General features: G+C 34.5%; 1 protein-coding gene across 1 annotated transcript; it reads right to left on the minus strand.

The window, feature by feature from the left end:
* Positions 1-5,705: 5,705 nt before the first annotated feature.
* On the minus strand, positions 5,706-22,235 carry LOC139527321 (putative leucine-rich repeat-containing protein DDB_G0290503). Its single transcript, XM_071322686.1, has 3 exons — positions 21,240-22,235; positions 10,317-10,427; positions 5,706-6,989 (listed from the first exon to the last, which is right to left on the minus strand). Exons 1-3 carry the CDS (start codon positions 22,051-22,053, stop codon positions 6,361-6,363), a joined length of 1,554 nt encoding a protein of 517 aa, XP_071178787.1. The 5' UTR covers positions 22,054-22,235; the 3' UTR covers positions 5,706-6,360.
* Positions 22,236-23,468: the final 1,233 nt, after the last annotated feature.

A 23,468-nucleotide genomic window follows, 5' to 3' on the forward strand; every position in this document is an offset into this window, starting at 1 on the left:
ATGTTTAACACCATATTATTGACACCAGAATTATAGTACAAATGTTTGATCTCAGTACCAGAGATCGACACTATAGAACTAATGATGATTATTGTGATAAATTTACCATGTCGACAGATCCAGCAACCACACAGAGAAGATCCGGTTTTATTTTTTTTAGTAGATTGATAAGTAGGTATTTATTAGGTAGGTGTCCTTATTTTTAGTTCGAGGACGAACCCTTTTTAACCCTGGGTGGGGGGTAGTGTTATGCCTAAGGGTAGGAGTAAAGGATGATAGGTTTATATGTATCATGTTTCATTCTTTTCTTGTGTTGCTCAGAGAGTTCATTTCTACTTTCACTTTCATTTTCGTGTTCCGTTACTCTGAGCTGCACTGTTATATTATGAACGGAAGGACTATGCCTATGAACACTTTATATTTCAGGTATCGCGGCCGTATTGTATTGTATGTATTATATTATTGTTTATGGGAAATATTGATAGGACAGGGTTCGTTCTCACTATTTGACCAGGGGGGTACTTTGACATGATCCCAGCTTTAGTTTGACCTGTATATCGCTTGTCTCTTTTGCTCACCTGTTTTATTCAATCACGTTAAGGGTCTATATTGTAACCAGGGTACGTTTCCCACTAAGGGTTATTCTTGATAAGCCCATATCTCCCCTTTTTCCTCGACAGTTGTGTATTTCTATTTGTTTTTGCGCCATGTTCCATATTATTGCCGTGGGAACTTCCGGTTTTAAGGACCAATCGGAATGGACAGAGATAACCTAGTTTCCAGAACCCGGTATTATGTATATTTAGAATTACAACCATTCGCTACGTTAATTTTACGGACACACTTATCGTTATAGTAACGGACACACTTTCTGTGTCCGCAGACTTCCGGACTATATAAACGGTTGTAGCAGACGATTCTGGACAGCTTAGATCACATTACCTTGACCATTTTTATAGATATACCATTATTACCAGAGCCTATACCACTTGTGAACCATTACCAGGTTAATGCTAACCCCGATTTTTATGATATTTACGACCTGACAAGTGACCTATATTATTTACTACAATACTATAAATAGTAAAACCACTTTCCCATGTTTACGCACGACGATTAACATCCAAGGGGGGCTCTGAACCGCTTTTGCTTTGGGATATTTATTTATAACATATATATATTGATTTACGACTGATTAAATAGTCATTGATAAACTTATAACTGTTTTTGTTATATTTTGTCTTGAAATGAATAAGAAACCAGTGTCTTAGATTACTCAGTCCAGCTACCAAGGTTTGCAAGTTACCATTGCATGTTCCACGATTACCAGTGAAAGATTATAAAAGGCCTGCTACCAAGGTTCTAGTGTTAAGCAAGTAAACACACACACACATTTAAATATGAGCGACGTAATGCTATACCAGAGGCGTTACAATATCATCTGCTTTTTGACAGTTTTTTTACCTTGAAGAAATACGTAGATCTTGAGCACTGTATTCACAATATTTATTGACACTTCCGTTCGTGACGTTTTAAATTATCGGTTACTGATTTGTCAGCATTAGAGTAGGTCGTTCAGGAATTCATCCTCCGCTGACCAATGGGATGAAGTAATCATTTTGATTTTGATGTTCTTCTCATACATTTTATTATAGTATGATACTAAACCCCTAACGGGAGGGATTGTGCCTGATAGTCATATGATAAAAACATAATCTTTCAATCAGTTTAATTGAGGTCTGGAGCTGGCATGTCAGTTAACTGCTAGTAGTCTGTTGTTTTTATGTATTATTGTCATTTTGTTTATTTTCTTTTGTTACATCTTCTGACATCGGACAAGGACTTCTCTTGAACTGAATTTTAATGTGCGTATTGTTATGCGTTTACTTTTCTACATTGGCTAGAGGTATAGGGGGAGGGGGGAGATCCTACAAACATGTTTAACCCCGACGCAATTTTGCACCTGTCCCAAGTCAGGAGCCTCTGGTCTTTGTTAGTCTTGTATGATTTTTAATTTTAGTTTCTTGTGTATAATTCGGAGTTTAGTATGACGTCCATTATCACTGAACTAGTATACCTAATTTAAGGGTCCCGTTGAAGAACGCCTACGGTTGCGGGAGTTTCTCGCTACATTGAAAATCCATTGGTGGCCTTCGGCTGTTGACTGCTTTATGGTCAAGTTGTTGTCGCTTTGACACATTCCCCATTTCCTTTCTCAATTTTACAAATATATCTTCAATAAGTGTAAGGTTGTAGAGAGAAAACAAGGACGGGTTCAAACAGAAAGATTTTGAAATCTAGTCACCTTATTATGAGCAGAAAGATTTTATCAAATCACAGTACTACTTTTAAAAATCAAGGCTTAACATAAGGCGTACATTGTACATTGAGTCAATCACCGGTCGCTGTTGTAGCAGGTGTGTTATAGAAGTAATAAATTTACTATTTTAATATCCTTCTCACCTCCGTTATTAATATCGCCGGTTCGTCAAAATGTTCGACAAACATTTTTCTAAAATTCTAAGTAACATTCTTTCTACAATAAAACGATGGCATGTGGAGTTATTATGGTGATGTACTTTAGTATGTAAAACAAGCACACTAAATAGCGTTTGAAAGATTTCAATCAAACAATCTGTCGATTTGACGATAGACACCTTTTTTTAACTGCATTGATTGTTTTATGTTAAGCGCTTAGAGTAATTTTTAATTAGATAATGCGCTATATAAATATTGTAAATAATAATAATAATAATATTTGATTGATCCAAAATGGCCGATTTATTGTATTCTTTAACTCATCTTAGATTAATGATGTCCAGTCACCAATAAACCACATTTTAGTGAGTGCTTGCAATTAAATTTAGATTAAGGATATAACCAAAAGTAGAAATATGAAAAAGATGATGTGGTATGATTGGCAACGAGACAACTCGCTACAAGAGACCAAATGATAGTGATATTAACAACTATAGGTCACTGTACGGCCTTTAACAATGAACAAAGCCCATACCGAATAGTCAACTACAAAAGGCACCGAAAAGACAAGGTAAAACAATTCAAACGATAAAAATAACGGCCTAATTTATGTACAAAAAGTAGAAAGTCTGCATCATGTCTACTGTGGATTCATTTATTTTCGTGGTTATCAGTTTTCGTGGTTTTGTCAATCTCTGTATGCATAGCCTATTGAAAATGTGTTATTGCATGAGCATTTGAATACGTGGTTCACCTGTCCCCACGAAATCCACAAAAATTGGTATCTAACTAATTATTATGAATCAACAATAAGTATTTCCTTTGATATTGACGTATATGGATGCCTTCAAACTATAATCTATGACAAAAGTAATGATTTGAACTTTTCAATTGTGAATCGACAATTTCGCAGTAGTAACATACCCTCTGTACCATTGTATAGAATTTACATATTACTATAAAAACGTTACTCTCCTGTATCTTTATTGGATACTTGGACTTTTCAACTTGTTTACTGTGTGTATTAACGAGTGTTTCTTTATTCTACATTGGATAGAGGTATAGGGGGAGGATTGAGATCTCACAAAACATGTTTAATCTTCAACGAAAGTCAGGAGCCTCTGGCCTTAGTTGGTCTTGTATGTTTCTTAATGTTAGTTAATTTACATGTTTTGGAGTTTATAATATGAATTATAAATTGTAAATGAACTAGTACACATTTGTATTGAGAGGCCAGCTGAACACTTGGTGCGGGGGTTTCTTTATGCATTTCAGACCCATTGGAATACTTTTAATAGCTGTTATCTGCTCTTTGGTCGGCTTGTTGTGTCTTTGACACATTCCCAATTTCCATTCTCAATTTTAAATTTCAAAAACAGTCGTGTGCTCCTGACGCACCCAGTCTCGCTTGTAGTTCTATAAGGTTTCTTACGCTTGATTTGTATTTTTTTATCAACTTATGCTATATCAAACAGAAAAGCTATATCTAGAATGAAGAAAAACCTAAACAAGTTGAGTGTATTATAACCATTATGATGTCTGTTGAAACAAGGCATGAAACACATTATTTTTTAAAGCTTTTAGTTTATCCTTAAGATAACACAGTGTGACACTTCTTAAATTGTTCTTAATGAATTAATATATCTATGGGTAGCTATTTTTGCGATTTAGCTGACTAGAAAATTGCATGTTTTTGTTTAATTACCAGATAGACCGAAAAGTTTGCTCTTCACACTTATCTCGACGGTTGCATTCTACGTTACGACAAAAGATCGAAAATAACTTGGTAACGTACAAATATATGTAACAGAATTAAATGTGTTTCTATGTTAAGTTATCTTTTTTATGTGAAATAGTAGAGAAATCTATTAATTTATGATGAGTTCAAGTTTTGTTCAGAACTCATGCAATTTTGTTCCATGTCAGTTGTTGATACTTATAAAGTCTAGCGTGTGTACAAAAATCTTACATTAACAACAATCTCATTTTTTTACTCATTCATAATCACAATAATGGCTATGAAATAGTATTGTCATAATTATAAATCTACTGTTAAGGATGTACACCTCTGAGGAGCCCAAAATGTCTAGAATTAAACTTTTTTTCCTAACCTGATTTTTGGGTTTATAAGACTGTAACAAAATAATTGGTGAAGAAAAAATCATATGGTGGTGCACTTCTTTTTTTGCTACGGCCCTTTGAAAATGCTCAATTTTGATGATTTTCCCATTTTTCATCGATTTTTACCTATTTTTGGGCTATTATCGTGAAAAAAATCACAGTTCCTCAATTAAACTTTTTTTCATACTTACTATAAAGATGAAGTGGACCAATCTGAATAAATTTTACTTAAAAAAACTATAGGTAGGTGTTAATATAAGAAAGTTTTAACATATTTTGACGCTTTTTTGTGTAAAATTTACCATGCTGTCAATTTTGTATTTTTGTGATTTTTCTCAGTTTTAAGAACAAAATGCATATTATTTCAACTTTTTTGTTATAACTGATTGAAAAAATAAATATCTAAGAAATTTGAAAAGACCAAAATGGTATGGGATGTACATGATTCTTGTAAAATTATTTGTTGTATCCCTATCCCTTTTCTCAAAATTTTGGCTAAAAATACTGACTCGATTGGTCGTAAAATTTGAAAGCTGGATTACTCAAAAACCATTCATTGTAAATACACAATTTTTTCACAGAGTTATGTTTGATTATTATATTTTAAAAATTCATTGATATTTTCCACTTGAATCACATGTTTTGGGAATAATTCAAGAACGAAATTTCAACGAGACTGAACGAGACTGAAAAGTCAGAAGAATACATCCTTAAAAAACTTAGTTTTTGTTTCCAAAAATTTTAACACGGGTTTTCCCTTTATGCTGATATTTTACCTCTTACTGTCGCTCGAAGTTAAATGTTTATCCCGTGGTACAGTTCGTATAAATTTAAACCCGCATGAATTATTTCTTATTGATTCCAACGTTACTGCTAAGTCTTTTATAGGTTAAACGCACGTCTTGCGTATAATTTTTTAATCCTGATCCTAGTGTTGCTGACGAGTTTCGTTTTTTAATTCATCGTTAAATATTTCAGAAGGGTTTAGTCTGGCTTTAGGGTGATGTGTGACGTGTTCATAGTGATATAATTAATATCATATGGGAATTTTTTTTTATATGGTCCTTTTGATTTAGTCCCTTTCTTTGTATAAATATGACTATAAGAAAAATGCAGTACATTTATTAATTCTTATACACATAACATTGGTATCGACATTGTATAGGCTGTATATGAAATTATTTTAACCTTCGTTTCTACGAAAGGCTATTCCAGCTGGATAACCGTATCCGTCAGCATTACGATTCCCATATAACCACAGTCCGAACCTTATTCCAATAGAGTTATTGATCCTATGAGCTCCTTCCGTTACGTTACAACTGAATGTAATATACTTTTTACCAAGAACAGTCTTTTCAAAAAAAATATCAACCGTCATTCTATGACCATCGATCTCGAATCCACGAATGACATCTCCACAAAAGGTAATACTTACAAAACTCGAAAATTTACTCGGAATAGTAAACTCGTACTCAGATTTGTATTGATTAATGCCGTATACTGTCATCATGTAGGAATCATAACTGTTAGCCTCGTGAGGTAATACTGTCACAAGAAGATTGCCGGTTGACTGAACAACTGATATGTCATTGTGGATAAAGTCATGATACTCCCCCTCATTGAGGTGTGTTTCGTAGTGTCTATTTTTGAGCTGAACGTTGATTTTAACTTTTCCTGGCGATATAAGTCTGACGGTACTTTTTTGTCGCTTTTGGATTTGAGGAACAATAAACTCCTTATCTAGCTGATTAGTAGGTAACATCATTTCTCTGTTGAATGGCTGCAAAAGTTATTATTAACTTTGTTGCATATATTTCCTGCAACAACCCCAACTGGTTTAGATGATGAAATAATCGATCCTGAAAGATCATAATTATGCGACAATTGTAATGTCTGGAAGGCAGATATATTAATTTCTATAATTTTACCATTTCCAAACTCTTTTCCATTAAATTTAACTGTCCCTTGCTTCATTTTTAGTTTGACTTTTACATTTGTATATTCGCTTAATGATACAATTCCAATAAAACTGTTGTATTCATGATTATTATGTTGCCACACAGTAAAAGATGAAACTATATATTCTCCTGACATGTATTTGATTGGAATTGCTGCATATCCATCAGATGAACCTGAGTATGTCTGAAAAACATAAATAGTGATAGGCACTGTTGATGTTATATGTATGCCTTTATTTTCTATTCCATCCTTGAGGAAAACTTCTTTCTTTAATATCATTTCATTTTTCCCTTTAGTAATTGACATGTTCCTATTGAAACTGTTATATTTGATTGTTACATTTCCATCGTCGTGTCCATGAATATACAACACTGGTGTTGTAGCAGAGTAACTGTGTGGCTCAGTAAATATAGCTGCATATTCATAAAAACCTGCAAATAGAAAAAAAAGGACAACATAATGTGTTCTTTTGTAAGATAAACTACGAAGATAGATGTTCAAATTATTCAAATGGGACTGTAATAAAAAAAAAAGATGTAAAATAAATCGGAAGTAATTTCTAATTACTAATTGCAACTTAGCAAACAAGTAATGAAGTGCAAAACACAACTCGATAACCAAAATTCGTATGCACCATATACATTTCAAACGTTTTTGTTTTCGATTGCAGACTTATTTACGCATTTTCTGTATTTTTTGGCATCATATTTCGTTTTTTTATTCTTCAAAAGTTAGAAAATCATTGTATACACACATTTCACATCTATATCTAGACATCCAATAAAATAACAAAATGTGAATATACTTTTAACTTAATTTTGCTGCATCTGTTAACGCTTGATTCTGCAAATAGTCACAGGGCATTACCGTTCATAACTGTTATCATGTTAAAGTCATGAATATACTATTTTTTGCCATTCGTTTGATGCGTATGAGTCTTTTTAACTTTGCTCAACATTACATCAACTAAAAAGCATTTAATTCCAAAATATCATTTTAATATTACAACCATGAAATTTAGAGTTGTATACATTTAAAAATATATGACATCCCCGTCAGACTAGGCCATGATCGCACTATGATCTCTGAAAAAATCAAATGTGACGATCGTAAGCTTTGAAGCAAGCCCATGCCGTCCTCATCGTGCTCTTCTTTCAAACTGACTTCGTGCATATTACGACCATGTCGAGTTTTAGTCGTCAATACTGGATCAGGATTCGTATCAGAAGTCCACCTTCATAATACCTTTACTCGTGCCACCACAACCACGAGTTCTGGTTGATTTTGGTTGCATGACTGTGTTATTTCAGAGAAATCTACATCTTTATAAAAAATAGAAGGAATTGAACAGTATTTGTTTTTAAATGGACAGTATGTTGACGTTAGAACTGAGAACGTAGTTAGATTGCCGTATGGATGTGGTATGAACGACGTATAATTGTGATGAGACCGTACTATAATCGCAGTATTAGAGTGGTTTGATCGTGTTGTCATCAGATAAATCATGGTACGGTAGTAGTGAGAACGTGATGAGTGTACTACGATCATGATAAAAAATAAAAATAAATCTGCGAAATAATGTTATCGTCTTTGACAACTTAACAAGGCGACGTCATATGTCTGCTTTCGGTGTAAATTTTTACAACGGGCATTTTTAGGCGTCTTATCAATCTCCAGCGCAGATAGCATATTCAATACTTCGTTCCACTTACTTCAAGTGAAGTATTGCAATGCACGTGTAGAGCTGAAATGAACTCGGAGATTTGTTTGTCATAAGCCTCAGCATATAATGAAATCATATAACAAAACCATTTTAGGGGATCAATTTGTGGTCTACTTTTATTATTGAAGAAATAATCAAAAGGGGTATAAGTTGACAAAACAGATATTCACCGATTTGACTTTTGCAATGTCTGTGTCATTTTCGTCTCTTGTGGATAGTTGTCTCATTGGCAATCATACAGTTACCACATCTTCTTTTTTTTTTATAGTAAGTGAATGCTTTGAAATTTTTATTTTTCGCTCCTTACTTCTTATTTATTTCTGTCTATATTTGTTTAAGGCTGACTTTATATAGGTAAAACGTCTTTTCAATACATCAATGTTAATAATGAAATAACAAATTAAACAATAAGAAAAGTTGTAAGATGTTTATTTCAGTCTGGTAGCTATTTCAGTGTGGAATACACATTGTAGGGTCAAAGATTATCCCACTGAATTTCCAAAAAAAGGCATTGTATATTTTTTCACTTTAAATGCGGGAGGTTTCAACTAGGTTCAACCCACCATTTTTCTTTAAATGTCCTGTCCCAAATCACGAATATGACAGTTGTTATCAAATAATTAATTTGTATGTTTGTTGGTGTTTGTTTTGGTTGCACTCTGGTTTTCCTGTTCTTTCTTTGTTTTCCTCTTATAGGTAATGTTGCCCTCGGTTTTGGTTTGTAACCCGGATTTATTTTTCTCAATCGATTTATATATAAATAACACATAGCTGAGAGGGTGATAGAACAGATTGTTATCCGGAGAAAACATTGTCAATCGGGGCTAAGCTTCCTTCAATCTCATGTTGACCACATACATTGTTTTAAAAGGAAGAAGTGTTTAAAGGCTGTGTTTCTTTGTTTTCTAAGGTTACAATTAAGCATAATTATAGAGTTTTATTTAATTTAAGTGATTAGCAGTTGCATTAGAAACAAAAGGTTTGACTTTTGCTCATTTTGTTAACGTTTACTCTAATTTCAGAAAACATGTGCTGTCTATCAAAACCCCGCTTTAAATACTTAAAAATGCGTTTAAGAATAAATTCATCATGAATACCAGGATTTAAATTTGTATTTGCACCAGACGCGCGTTTCGTCTACACAAAGACTCATAAGTGACTGTAACACTCTCTGCTTAAAGTTCAAATTGTTTGCATTCATGATCTTATTATTTGGAAGTCAGAATATACAATGCAGTTGACGTGTTGGAAACTATGCACGTATTCGTCCTTGATCTTTGATCTTACTCAAGTTGACGGAAATTGCACCGTGCGCATTTTTACGAACGGGCAAAACAGATAGAGCAGATGACAATCTTTTGAATAATATATAATTAAGCCGTGTATTATGTGCGTGTATTAACAGTTTTATTTAATGGTTAAAGTCACTCCTCTACATTATCACACCCGATAAAGCAGACGATTTAAGTTAGTTACTGACAAACCGAAGACACTCAATTTACGGAATGAATCAACTAATTTATTTGTCTGAATACGCGAACATGGCAAATAAAAATTCATTTGAACAGATTAACACTTTAACTTGAAAACTTTTAGCATTATTTCAAATACATTTTTGTATCCATTCAATTGTACGACAAATTTAAAATTCCTTCAAAAAAGGATACTCTTTCATTACTGACTGTTACTAATAAATGCAAGTATTCGTTTTTATGAAGTTAACCGTTCATCGACTTCGTGAGAAATAATCATTGGCGGATCCAGAACTTTTCCTAAGGGGGGGGGGGGGGGCGCTGACTGACCTAAAGGGGGGGGCCGCTCCAGTCATGCTTCAATAATTCCCTATATAATCAACCAAATTTTCCCACAAAAGGGGGGGCCGGGCCCCCCAGCCCCCCCCCCCCCCCCCCCCCTGGATCCGCCTATGATAATTATCTTGGTGCAGAAAAAAACCAGACAGAGCAAATGTGTACAGAACGAGGAATTCTGCCATTGTAAATATATTTATATATTTATTATAATTCTTCATATTTACCTAGTTCTGTTAAATTCTTTAGATTGACATTTTCCTGCAGTTTTGTGTTATTTATCTCTTCAGCATTTGCCAATTGTGTTTCAAGTAAATCCGATTTCTGCTGTTGCTGAGCTGAAATTAGAAAAAAAAATGTGTTTAAAATATTTGAAAATGTGTAACTAAAATATCATATAATTTATTCATCAATATAAATTCAGTATCAGTCATATCTTGAGGTATAAATATACAGCTGTACCATGAGCGCATGATACGCTCTTCGTCTTGTGTGAGAGATTTTATGCCATAATCATAAATAGTTTCTGAGAAACGGCGCAACATGTAAAAAAACCCTTTTGTTACAAAAAACTCAATAACTCTAAAATAAATTTTGAACCATCACCCAAAAATATACAGATCTTCAGATTAATATAACTAAGAGGTGTGTAAAGTTTTAAGCAATAGTCATTAATGGTTTTAAAGATACGATGCAACATGTGAAAACCCCTTTCTTTTTTACAAACAAGAGTGCACACGCTGAAATGTCTCGCCTTCTATAATTATCATTGATAGTATGTTGATATTCCTAAACATAAAGCTATGTTACAACTGTCATATAAACATAACATGAACCAAGAAAACTAAACTTTGACCAATGAACGATGAAAATGAGGTCAAGGTCAACTGACATATAAATCATAAAATATTTCCATATAACAAATATAGATGATCTATAGCATAAAGTATCAGAAAAAAGGAAAAAAAAACTCAAAAAACTTAACTTTGACCACTGAACCATAAAAATGAGGTCAAGGTCAGATGGCACCTGCCAGCTAAACATGATCACCATACAATCATTTAAAACATCAAATAGAGTATACAGTATTAGAAAAACAGACAAAAAACCTTAACTATTACCACTGAAACATGAAAATGAGGTCAAGGTCAGATGACATTTGCCAGTTGGACATGTACACCTAACAATCCTTCCATACACCGAATATACTACTTCTATTGCTTATGGTATCTGAGATACGGACTTGACCACCAAACCTTAACCTTGTTCACTGATCCATGAAATGAGGTCGAGGTCAAGTGAAAACTGTCTGATGGGTATGAGGACCTTGCAAGGTACGCACATACCAAATATAGTTATTCTATTACTTATAATAAGAGAGAATTTAACATTACAAAAAATCGTAACTTTTTTTTCAAGTAGTCACTGAACCATGAAAATGAGGTCCAGGACATTTGACATGTTTCTGACGGAAACTTCGTAACATGATGCATCTATATACAAAGTATGAAGCATCAAGGTCTTCCACTTTCAAAAAAATAAAGCTTTTAAGAATATGCTAACGCCGCCGCCGCCGCTGCAGCACCCGCCGGATCACTATCCCTATGTCGAGCTGTCTGTGACAAAACTCGCAGGCTCGACAAAAACTCAATGACTCCAAAATAAAATGTTTAATAATCACCAAAAAGTATACAGATCTTTAGATTAATATACATGTAACTAAGAAGTGAGTAAAGTTTAAAGTAATAATTAATCGTTTATGAGATATGGCGCGACATGTGAAAACCCACCCCCTTTTTGACAAAAAAACTCAATAACTCTAAACTAAAATTTTGAATTATCACCAAAAAGTATACAGATCTTTGATTAATATCATTAAGAAGTGTGTGAAATTTGTGAAGTTTAAAGCAATAATCAGAAATCGTTTTTGAGATACAGCGCGACATGTGAAAAATACACACCTCTGTTGAAGCTATAAAGTCCTGTAACTCAAAATGTTTAAATCATTTTCACCAAAAAGTATGCAGATCGTTTGACCACCATAAGAAACAACTATATTAAGTTTCATGAAATTTGGATAAGCGGTTCTCAAGTTACGGTGCGACATGTGGACGCCGAATAGACAGACAGACATACAGACAAACGGACGTACAGACAAACGGACAGACAGACGCCGGACATTTGTATATTATAATACGTCCCGTCAAAACTTTGACGGGCGTATATAAATGAGATGTAGTATGATTGCCAATGAACTTTCAGATTGAGAGCAAAAGAACCTTATATTTTTAGAGCCACATGTAAAAAATAAACCTTGGTTTACTTTAAACACATTTCATTTAAAAAATCATGTACATTACATAATTAAACATATAACTACATATAAAAAAAGTATTACATTAATACTAATAATGAATACCGTGTTGGTGATCACATATCAATGACCGCTGTGGATGGTCAACTTGGAATTGATAGTATATATGTAAATAGCAAATACGCGTTATTTCTAGTATACATGGTATATTTATTGTTGTAAAATACTTTTACATTCTTTTATTATAGACATTTTCGTTTAATTGGTAAACGTCTTAACGTCGTTTACCGCGGTAATTACGTAACTGTATATTCGACGTCGCTACTTAGCGACGTTATTGTATTCCTACATGTAGTTTAGATAAAGATTTCGTTCTATGAAGACGTTCTTCATCATTTCTTTAGAATATATGTCAAATTGGTGCCGTGACAAAAAGAACGATGAGTTCTAAACTCAAAGCTATTCGAGCTGGACATCGTGGTGCAGTCACGAAACTACTGAAGCGAGTGAGCGGAAATTTCGAGGAGTTATCAAAGGAATACGATGTCAATGAAATTATGTCAATCAGGGAAATGATACGGAAAAAGGAAACAGTTATTTCGGAGCTCAACGATAAAATTGTGGAAGAAATTTCGGAAGAGGATATTCAAGAAGAGATAGAAGAAGCCGACAGGTATGAATTTGATATTCAAATTACTCTAACAAAATTAGCAAAAGTAATCCGGGAAGCAGATAGCACATCTTCGAAACAGCAACAATTAAACCCGCACGCCACAGAATTTACACTTTCAAACAACCTAATAAACCCTACTCCAGTAAGTTTCACGCCAGCAAATAATTCTTCTTCTACATTTTCAAACTCCAGTATGTACCATAAATTACCAAAGCTTACCCTACCCACGTTCGGAGGAAATATACTGGAATGGCAGCCATTTTGGGATTCCTTTTGTGCAGCAGTTCATGAAAATTTGTCCTTAAACGACGTTCAGAAGTTTAACTATTTAAGGTCTCAATTGTACGGAGAAGCAAGCCAGTGCATCTCAGGATTACAAATTACAAACACAAATTACGCTCCAGCCCTAAATGTATTGAAACAGAGATTTGGTCAACCTCACAAAATTGTGAATGCCTATATGCAAAGCCTTATTAGTTTACCCAGTCCATCCGCGAATATTAGAGAGTTAAAGAACTTTTACGACAGTATGGAGAATACATTCGAGGTCTTGAGGGAATGGGACAAACACATGAATCGTACGGGAGCCTTCTAGTACCAATTATCTTAAATAAAATTCCCGGAAACATCCGACAAAATATGGTACGCGTTCACGGAAATGACAGATGGAATTTACAGTTGCTACGTGACGCAATTCAGCATGAAATTACAATCCAAGAAGCAGGTCAGTCAGTAAATTGTTACGAATCAGAATCAGAATATACACCTACGTCGGCATTTATAGCGAGTACAAATCGAAATTACGATTCAAAAAACAGAAATTTAACCAGCAAACCCTGTATTTATTGTAACGACATTCACGCTCCATCTGCATGCATGAAAGTTATAAATCTTGATGACAGAAAGCGCACAATTAAGGAGAAACAATTATGCTTTAATTGTTTAGGAAGTCACAGAATTGCACACTGCAAATCCAAGAAAACCTGTAAAAATTGCAGTAAACGACACCACACGAGTATTTGCAACTTAAATGAGCAGCATACGCAAGACAAAGCAAAAACAGAAATGGATAATTGTAAAATAGTAAAACCAGACAGCAATCACACAGTAGCATTAGCGACATCATAAGAGCTCAAGTACTTTTAAAAACCGCCATATCTACAGTATCGTCCAACGAAAACCATTCAAGTCAAGCAAACATCCTATTTGACGAAGGTGCACAGCGCAGTTTTATTACCAAGGATATGGCAGATAAATTAAACTTGAAACCCGTGAGAAATGAAGTTATAACAGTTTCCGGATTCGGTGAAACAAATACGAAGGTAAGACATCTTCAAGTGGCTACTGTTTATTTACGAGCCGAGACTAAAGAATTAATACCAATTAATGTACTTATCGTTCCAAAGATTGCTCACCCTATACAAACATACTCAAGAAATCAGTCACATTTTCCGTACTTAACTGGATTCAAATTAGCACACCCGGTATCACGTGACGAGGACTTTGAAGTTTCTATCTTAATCGGGGCTGATTACTTTTGGGATATTGTAGAGGACAAAGTCATTCGGGGACCTGGACCAACCGCAGTGAAATCAAAAGTCGGGTACCTTTTATCTGGACCTATATATCAGAATTCACCAAATAACACTCCGTCATCTTCATCCATCTTGAATATTTTAACTCCACACAGGCATGAAGAATGTGAAATACACAAGTTTTGGGAAATTGAGTCCAGTGGAACAGAAGACAACTATGAAATAACCAAAAAATCTGCACAAGACGAAATGATCAGTTACCAAAAATCTAGTATCTATCTCGAAGGGAACAAGTATATTGCAAAATTCCCATGGAAACCTGAACACCCAGAGTTGCCTAGCAACGAAATGATAGCCCGGAAAAGAACTTTTAGTGTTATAAATCGTCTCGCCAAAGAACCCGAATTGTTAAAACTGTATGGAGAAATCATAAAAGAACAAGAAGAAAGAGGATTTATTGAGAAAATTAAGACATCGGAAAACAATACTACAAGCCGTATCCATTACATACCACACCACCCAGTGAAAAAAGATTCGCTAACCACTCCTATACGCATAGTTTACGACTGTAGTTGTCGACAAAATTCGGATTCACCTAGCTTGAATGACTGTTTATCTTCATTGCCCCCACAGTTGAATAAACTTACTGATATTTTATCAAGATTCCGTTTCGAAAGATACGCCATTACTACTGACATTGAAAAGGCCTTTCTGCAAATTGGACTCGACGAGAAGGACCGAGATGCGACACGATTTTTCTGGCTGAGTGATCCTAGCAACCCTTATAGCGAACTAACTACATACAGATTTAAGGTAATTTTATTCGGTGCTACTTGCTCACCTTTTATCTTAAATGCAACTTTACTAAAGCATTTATCGATCCACCCAAGTACTACATCTAAAATACTTGAACGAGATTTGTATGTCGACAACGTGTTGACAAGTGTAGGTACAGAAGAGGCTGCATTGAAATTGTATAACAACTCGAGACAACTTTTAAGTAGCGGCGGTTTCAATCTCAGAACATGGAAATCAAACAGTCAGAAACTCAGCGATATGGCAGCTTACGAAAACATATTAGATTTGGACACCGAAACTAAAATTCTAGGTATGCGTTGGAATTCGAAGTCGGACATCCTTACATTTGCTCAACAGAAGAACAATCAGATTGACAATTCAAAAATAACAAAGCGAGAAATATTACGACAATCTTCGTCAATTTATGACCCTCTCGGAATTCTCGGACCAGTTACTATGAGGGCAAAGCTTTTGATACAAAATCTATGGAAAGATAATTATAACTGGGACGAAGTGCTGCCTAGCAACTTAATTAAAACATGGATTGAAGTCAGAGATGACATTCAGGATGTTACTTCAAACACACAGATTTCACGTCATTATTTCACAGGAAAAGACAACGGAGAAGTGATATTACATATTTTTGTAGATGCTAGTCAGAGAGCGTATGGAGCTACCGCATATTTATGTAACGGAAACTTGTCTTCTTTAGTCATTGCTAAAAACCGTATTGCGCCACTTAAAGGAATTACGTTACCAAAACTAGAGTTAATGGCCGCCGTCATTGGAGTCCGTATAGCAAGGCAGTTAACAGATAACTTAGAAATAGAGCGTACCGTGTTATGGAGTGATAGTCAAATCGTTCTTCATTGGATAGCTTCTTCAAAATCATTCGGCAAATTCGTAAATAACCGTACAAAGGAGATTAAACAATCAACACGTAACAGCGAATGGAAATACGTGCCAACTGAATCGAACCCAGCCGATCTGCAGACTCGTGGTATATCAGCAACACAGTTCAAAGAATCAAAATTATGGATGCATGGTCCACCTTGGATCTCAGATGAAAATCGTTGGCCTACATGGACACAACAGCCGAAACAGGAGACCACCCTTTTGACGACAGCATGTGACATCGATAACACAGAGACATTAGGTTCTACATCAATGTCCGGAATTTCAGAAATTATCAAATTATCTAGGTTTTCTTCATTGAAGAAATTATTGCGAGTTACAAGTTATGTTTTAAAATTTGTGAGAAATTGCAGAGACAGCAAATCATACCAGCTTAGAAGAAAACATATACACACACAAGAAAACATTACTAACGAAGAAATTCAATATGCAGTACACCTATGGATTAAGGACGTACAAAACGAACGATTCATGGACGAAAAGGAGAAAATTTCGAATAATTTAGGAAGCAAGGAATTGCCTTTATTGAAACAACTACGCCTATTCATTGACGATGAAAGTATCATAAGATGCGGTGGGCGCATACACAATTCCTCATTGGATAGCTGTACAAAGTTTCCAATACTTTTGCCAAAGAAACATAAGTTTACTGATCTTATTATACTGGATGCACACTTGAAAATGTTACATTCAGGATCTGGACAAACAGTTACTCAAATCCGACAGTCGTATTGGATACCGTCTATTCGTCAGTGCGTGAACAATATAATACAGAAATGCATACAATGTCGTAAAGTCATGGGAAAATCGTTTATGCAGCAAGATTCACCCCCACTTCCTAAAGATAGAGTGACGGATACGATTCCGTTTACAACAACAGGTGTGGATTTTGCCGGACCGCTTTATGTTAAGGAAACCGGAATTTTGAAAAAGATGTACATTTGTTTATTTACGTGTGCATGTGTTCGAGCTGTACATTTAGAACTCGTTCCAGATATGACACTTAACGCTTTCATGTTAGCATTTAGACGCTTCGTCAGTAGGAAAGGACACCCTAGTACAGTGTATTCAGATAACGCCCCAACCTTTGTTTCAGCGGCAAGCCAAATTCCTCGAGAGCTAAACATACAAATCAACTGGAAGTTCATCCCAAGAGCAGCACCGTGGTATGGTGGATGGTGGGAGAGACTATCGGAATAACCAAGACAACGCTGAAAAAAGTTCTGGGAAGATCCCAAGTTAATGCGGATAGTTTACGAACAGTTATTACGGAGATTGAAAGTGTTATGAATGATCGCCCGATAACGTACATTTCACAGGATATCCGAGACCCACAGCCGTTGACGCCGTCACACTTATTGCACGGGAGAAGACTATCTACAGACAATTATATACATACAGAGGACAATAAGAAGACACACGAAGAAGCTAATAAACTAGTACAACGGAAAATAACTTTAATAGAACATTTCACTAATCGATGGAGATCCGAATATCTCACCGGACTGAGAGAGTTTCACCATGTGACAGGAAAAATTCATACACATGTGAAAATTGGTTCTGTTGTATTGATTATGGACAATTCACCAAGAACAATGTGGAAATTAGGTGTAATAGAAGATGTTATTACAGGACTAGATGGACTTGTTCGTGCTGCAAAGATTCGTACATCAAGTGGACTGATTACTACACGGCCAATAGTTAAACTAGTCCCTCTTGAAATATGAACAGTAAACTCATTTTGAGGCCCCCAGAATGTTGTAAAATACTTTTACATTCTTTTATTATAGACATTTTCGTTTAATTGGTAAACGTCTTAACGTCGTTTACCGCGGTAATTACGTAACTGTATATTCGACGTCGCTACTTAGCGACGTTATTGTATTCCTACATGTAGTTTAGATAAAGATTTCGTTCTATGAAGACGTTCTTCATCATTTCTTTAGAATATATGTCAAATTTATCATTGTTTATGTTCATATTGTACTGTGTAATACACGAAAATAATTGAAATTAACGTTAAACAAAAAAATGAAAATTTTCAGAAACTGAAGAGGGTGGTCAAAACAAAATTGTTCTGTCCCCAAGTACCTATATACAAAATGAAATATAAGTGTACAACATTATGTATACAATGCATGCAAAATAACACCGTACGCGACGTCAAAGGGATTCGGAAAAAAAGTTTTCCTTATAATAATCCGTCTCCCTGTAAAGTATTGGTTCGCCGTTCACCATATTCACCTATGCTATTGGTACGTCTTAATATTTTCTTTTTCCGACGTAGTCGGTATAGTTTCGGTGTGTGCCCTTTGAACTTAAGGACGCTTAACTATGGCAACAGAATACGCATGCTCGAAAATCCTTTCTGTGATTGGACAAAATGCTGTCATGGTGGGTGATTTAAAAATTGGTTGTGTTTGAAAACACGTCTCGTTGATTATATCGTGATGGAAAGCAAGTGAAAAACTCTAAATATTTGAACTAGATCTTACAAAGATTTATATTTTTATTAAAATGATTGTTTCTCCAATAGCTCTTTGTATCCGTGACAGCTGTTTTTTCGGGACAATTATATAAATTTTCATGTAAACTTTGTTGTACGAACGTACATGACTTTTAGAACGCACCTACGCATGTGAGATTTCAGCGGTGTTTTGGTGAATATAAACAGAAAGATACGAGGACAGAGAATACTGAACACAAACAGAGAAAACGTTATTTAAATGGTATCTTTGTGCTTCTGAAGGTTATCGAAATGATAGTTTTAAACATATACTCGAATTTAAATACGTCGGATATCTTTTTTAAAGATAGTTCTTGTTAGAAGATAAGGTAACATAACTGCCTTTAATAGGTAGCAAGACGTTGCTGAAACATACATTTTAATATACAAATATGAAATTAAAAAAATTAACATGTTTTTGCTTTCAATTTAAAAGTTGCTATACGCAATCGAATACTAATTTTCAATTTAACTGTTTAATAAAACAAAAATCTTTTTTTTTTTAACAGAATTTTGATTTGTGTTGGCTCTTTTATATGAATGTAATAAACCACAAAATCTACTTCGTAATTAGATAACAATAAAAAAAAATTAGACTGATATTTTCCTTTTTATACATAAAACAAGAAGACAAAGCTTAAGAAAATATCTTTAAAAAAAATGGGTAAAATTACGCCATATAAACAATTAGATGTATTTTTGATTGATGTGTTTTCAGAATAAGTCTCTGAATTGATTGGTGTAAATATAAACAAGAATGTGTCCATAGTACACGGATGCCCCACTCGCACTATCATTTTCTATGTTCAGTGGACCGTGAAATTGGGGTGAAAATTATAATTTGGAATTATAATTAGAAAGATCATATCATAGGGAACATGCGTACTAAGCTTCAAGTTGATGTAACTTTAACTTCATCAAAAACTACCTTGACCAAAAACTTTAACCTGAACTTCGCACTATCATTTTTTATGTTCAGTGGACCATGAAATTGGGGTCAAAACTATAATTTGGCATTAAAATTAAAAAGATCATATCATGGGGAACATGTGTACTAAGTTTCAAGTTGATTGGACTTCAACTTCTTCAAAAACTACCTTGACCAAAAACTTTAACCTGGAGCGAACGGACGGACAGACGGACGCACGGACGAACGGAGACACAGACCAGAAAACATAATGCCCCTCTACTATCGTAGGTGGGGCATAAAAAAGGAGATGTGGTATGATTTCCAATGAGACAACTCTCTACAAGATATCAAATGAAACAGAAATTAACAGCTATAGGTCACCGTACGGCCTTCAACAATGAGCAAAGCCCATACCGCATAGCTATAAAAGGCCCCGAAATGACAATGGTAAACAAATCAAACAAGAAAACTAACGGACTTATTTATGTACAAAAATGAATGGACAAATTTTGTAACACATATATCGACAGAATAAATTGACATACAGAGTTTCTTATATTCAAAGTAAAATAATTGGGCGTTTTTCGAAAATTTTATATATGCAATTATAACTCATTGACTTGGACCTAAAGGAAAAGTAACATGTACGCTTCAGCGATAATCTAATTACAAAAATTTGAAAATGTATATGAATGTATAGGATTTCTATTAAAAACGATGAAAAGTGACCACTACTGTCTTACACAGTTTACAATAGAATCGAGTTTAAATTCGATACAACAGTCCAGAAAATAAGGAAAACTTATGGAATGAAGTTTACTCTGCTTATTTTGAGCTTTTGCTACAAAGCTGAAATCCAACATTGGCTCTCACTATAGCTAATAGACAAATCTTAACATAGAAACCTATAAGAAAGACTTAGTAAATGCTCGAAAACATCTAGGGGAGTCACCAACATACTTTTATTTCCTGTGAAAAGTTTGTAAAACGATAAAATATAATATAATATACTAGTATTACAATAAAGTACTTCCAAGGGCTAACTAACTATAACATTTATCAAACAAGTACTATCCACACTTATCTGTGTCCACACTTGTAATACATAGTCAACGTTCAATTTTGTATTAACTAATAATTACATTAGATGTATGTTTCATTAAAATACGTTATTCTGATTGGCTACACTGAAATTTCGCGTTATTCCTTTATCAACTTCATTACACTATAAACTTTATTATTCATGATGACACTAGATCCCACAATAAAGTGCACAGGTTAATTATATAAAAATCGTGTTTTCATGGTCCTAGCTTAAAAATATAATTATAAGTATTGAATGCTTCGATTTGTAACTCCAAAGGGTTGTAAAAGTGTTGACCGTGCACACATTTTTAAAATGAAGCGCGGACGCGCTTCATACAAAATGTGCTTCTGTCAACGCTTTTAGACCCAAATGAAGTTACAAAAAGAAGCATTCAATTCCTAAGTGAACTTACCCCTTGCATTTTTGGCATGTAAACTAGCATTTAGGTCGTCTAGCCTTGAGCCGTGTCCCCCTAATCTATTTGAATGTTGTTCCAGTTGTTCTGCTAATTCAGATTGCATGATTTCCACATTGTTGGTTAAATTCTTCACTTTTTCATCCAGATTATTGTTTACAGTATTGAAAATCGCGGTACAATTCTTAATATTTTCAAGATTATCATGCGATATTTTTTCCTCCATTTCTTTCCTTAATGTCGCAATGTCCTGTTGAAGCGTAGTGAATTGGTCCCGGTTATCTTTAATATGTTTGTCGATCTTCTTTTGTACTTCTGACTGCAAGAAAACAACATTGCTACTTAGATTATTCATCTTTTTATCCAGATCTGATTTTAGGGTATTGACAAGCTTGATCAAATCCTTCTTCTGTTCAAGAATTTCATGTAAAATGGTCTCTTCCGTGTCCTTTCGCAAAGACACAAAGTCCTGGTTAACTACCGTGAATTGGTCCCTGAGATCTTCAATATGTTTGTCAATCTTGTGTTGTAAGGTTTCTAGCTGACCTTTTACGTCCCTCTGACTGGAAACAGCGTATTTTTCTAGTTCTTCTTTTATTTTGCATTGTGTAGTTGAGTTTATAATCTCCCGTAATGGGATTTCGATAGACCGGACAATATGCGAACTTATGTTTCTTGTATCAACTATTGCAACAAGTGGCGCGTTTTGATTGTCCAGTATCGGGGCAACAAACTTCTCTAAATCCTGACATTTGCACGAATATATTATCCAATTGAAATACAAAATAGACAAATATTTCTGACTAAACATTTTAGATTATAGTGAAAGTGGTTACCAGTACATGTCGTATTCGACTTTAATTCCAATAGCTTGAAAAGTCAAAGAAAATTATCTGTTGCATAACACTGTTTGCTGTATAATGCCTAGTTCTTTAACGTTTAGATTTTAAATAACTACAAAAATCATAATATTTACGAATGTCAGATACAAGATAAAGGATACAAGACTAGTACACATGTTTATATATTTTGTCAGTCATCAGCCTCAAATAAAAAAACTTTAAAAAAAAAATTATTTTTTGGCAGATGGCAGATATAAGATAAACATATTTCTAAAGATAACTTAAAAATTTATTGACATATATATCACAGCTGATACTGATAAGAGTCTTTGCAATTTGTTTTTAGATAGTATCAAATAGACATAAAGATTTGTCGAAGCAATAAATTTGTTTCATGCTTTTTCACTGTTTAAAATCTCATGTCCGCCCTATATATCACTAAGGAAATTGTTTTGAAATGCACTCCTTGAATATGTTTAAAAATGAACAGTTTCTACAGAAATTTGGAGCGCAACTAAAACAAATCGATGTAACCATTTTTTTTTCAACAACATATTAATTAAATATTTATTTTCATTGCTGGCTTGTTACAATATCTTTCAGAAGTCACTGAATAAACCATAGAATATCGATTTAACATATTCATCATACCTTACTATTACTTTTTTGGATTCGGGCGTCACCGATGAGTCTTTTGTAGACGAAACGCGCGTCTGGCGTACATACAAATTTTAATCCTGGTATCTATGATGAGTTTATTTACACATATGTCACACATTATCACGGGACATGGTATGATTCAAATGATATTTTTTAGAATGCAGAGAAAGACCCTAAAAAATTACATGCAGCGGAGAAGAAACGTATTATTTATTAGTGAAAAGACTTTACAGTTTCTTAATTTATATCGTTCATAAAAATGACGTCACAGACATGTGTAAAAATGGCAATGGTCAGCTAGCTTAAATTCAAACCTAGGACCAAAGCTCGTACATCAATTTTTGCTGTCACTATTTTTTTAATCTTCGTCACTCCAATCTCCGGCGTACAGATAATATCCGTTCCTATCGCGTAACTACAATTCCCGGCGTAGCGAACATACCCGTTCCTATCACGTCAGTTCAATCTCGGGCGTAGAGAACATATAGAGTTCATATCCGTTCCTATCATGCCCCTTCAATTTTTGCCGTAGAGATCATATCCGTGCCTATCACGTAACAATAATCTCCAGCGTAGAGATAATATCATTCCAAATCACGTCACTTCAATCTTTGTAGAGATTGAAGTGACGGGATAGGAATGGATATGGTCTCTAAGGCAGAGATTGAAGTGACATGATAGGAACGGATATGATCTCTACGCCCTAGATTGAGGTGACGTAATA

Source organism: Mytilus edulis, chromosome 6 (assembly GCF_963676685.1).
Source record: "Mytilus edulis chromosome 6, xbMytEdul2.2, whole genome shotgun sequence".
NCBI classification, from domain to species: domain Eukaryota; kingdom Metazoa; phylum Mollusca; class Bivalvia; order Mytilida; family Mytilidae; genus Mytilus; species Mytilus edulis.

Excerpts from the sequence above, each read along its gene's own strand:
- LOC139527321 (XM_071322686.1), bottom strand. The coding sequence starts at position 22,053 with ATGTTTAGTCAGAAATATTTGTCTATTTTGTATTTCAATTGGATAATA. Across the intron at positions 10,428-21,239 it reads ACATGCCAAAAATGCAAGGG|CTCAGCAACAGCAGAAATCG; the intron begins GTAAGTTCACTT and ends TTCTAATTTCAG. Across the intron at positions 6,990-10,316 it reads AAAGAATTTAACAGAACTAG|GTTTTTATGAATATGCAGCT; the intron begins GTAAATATGAAG and ends TTCTATTTGCAG.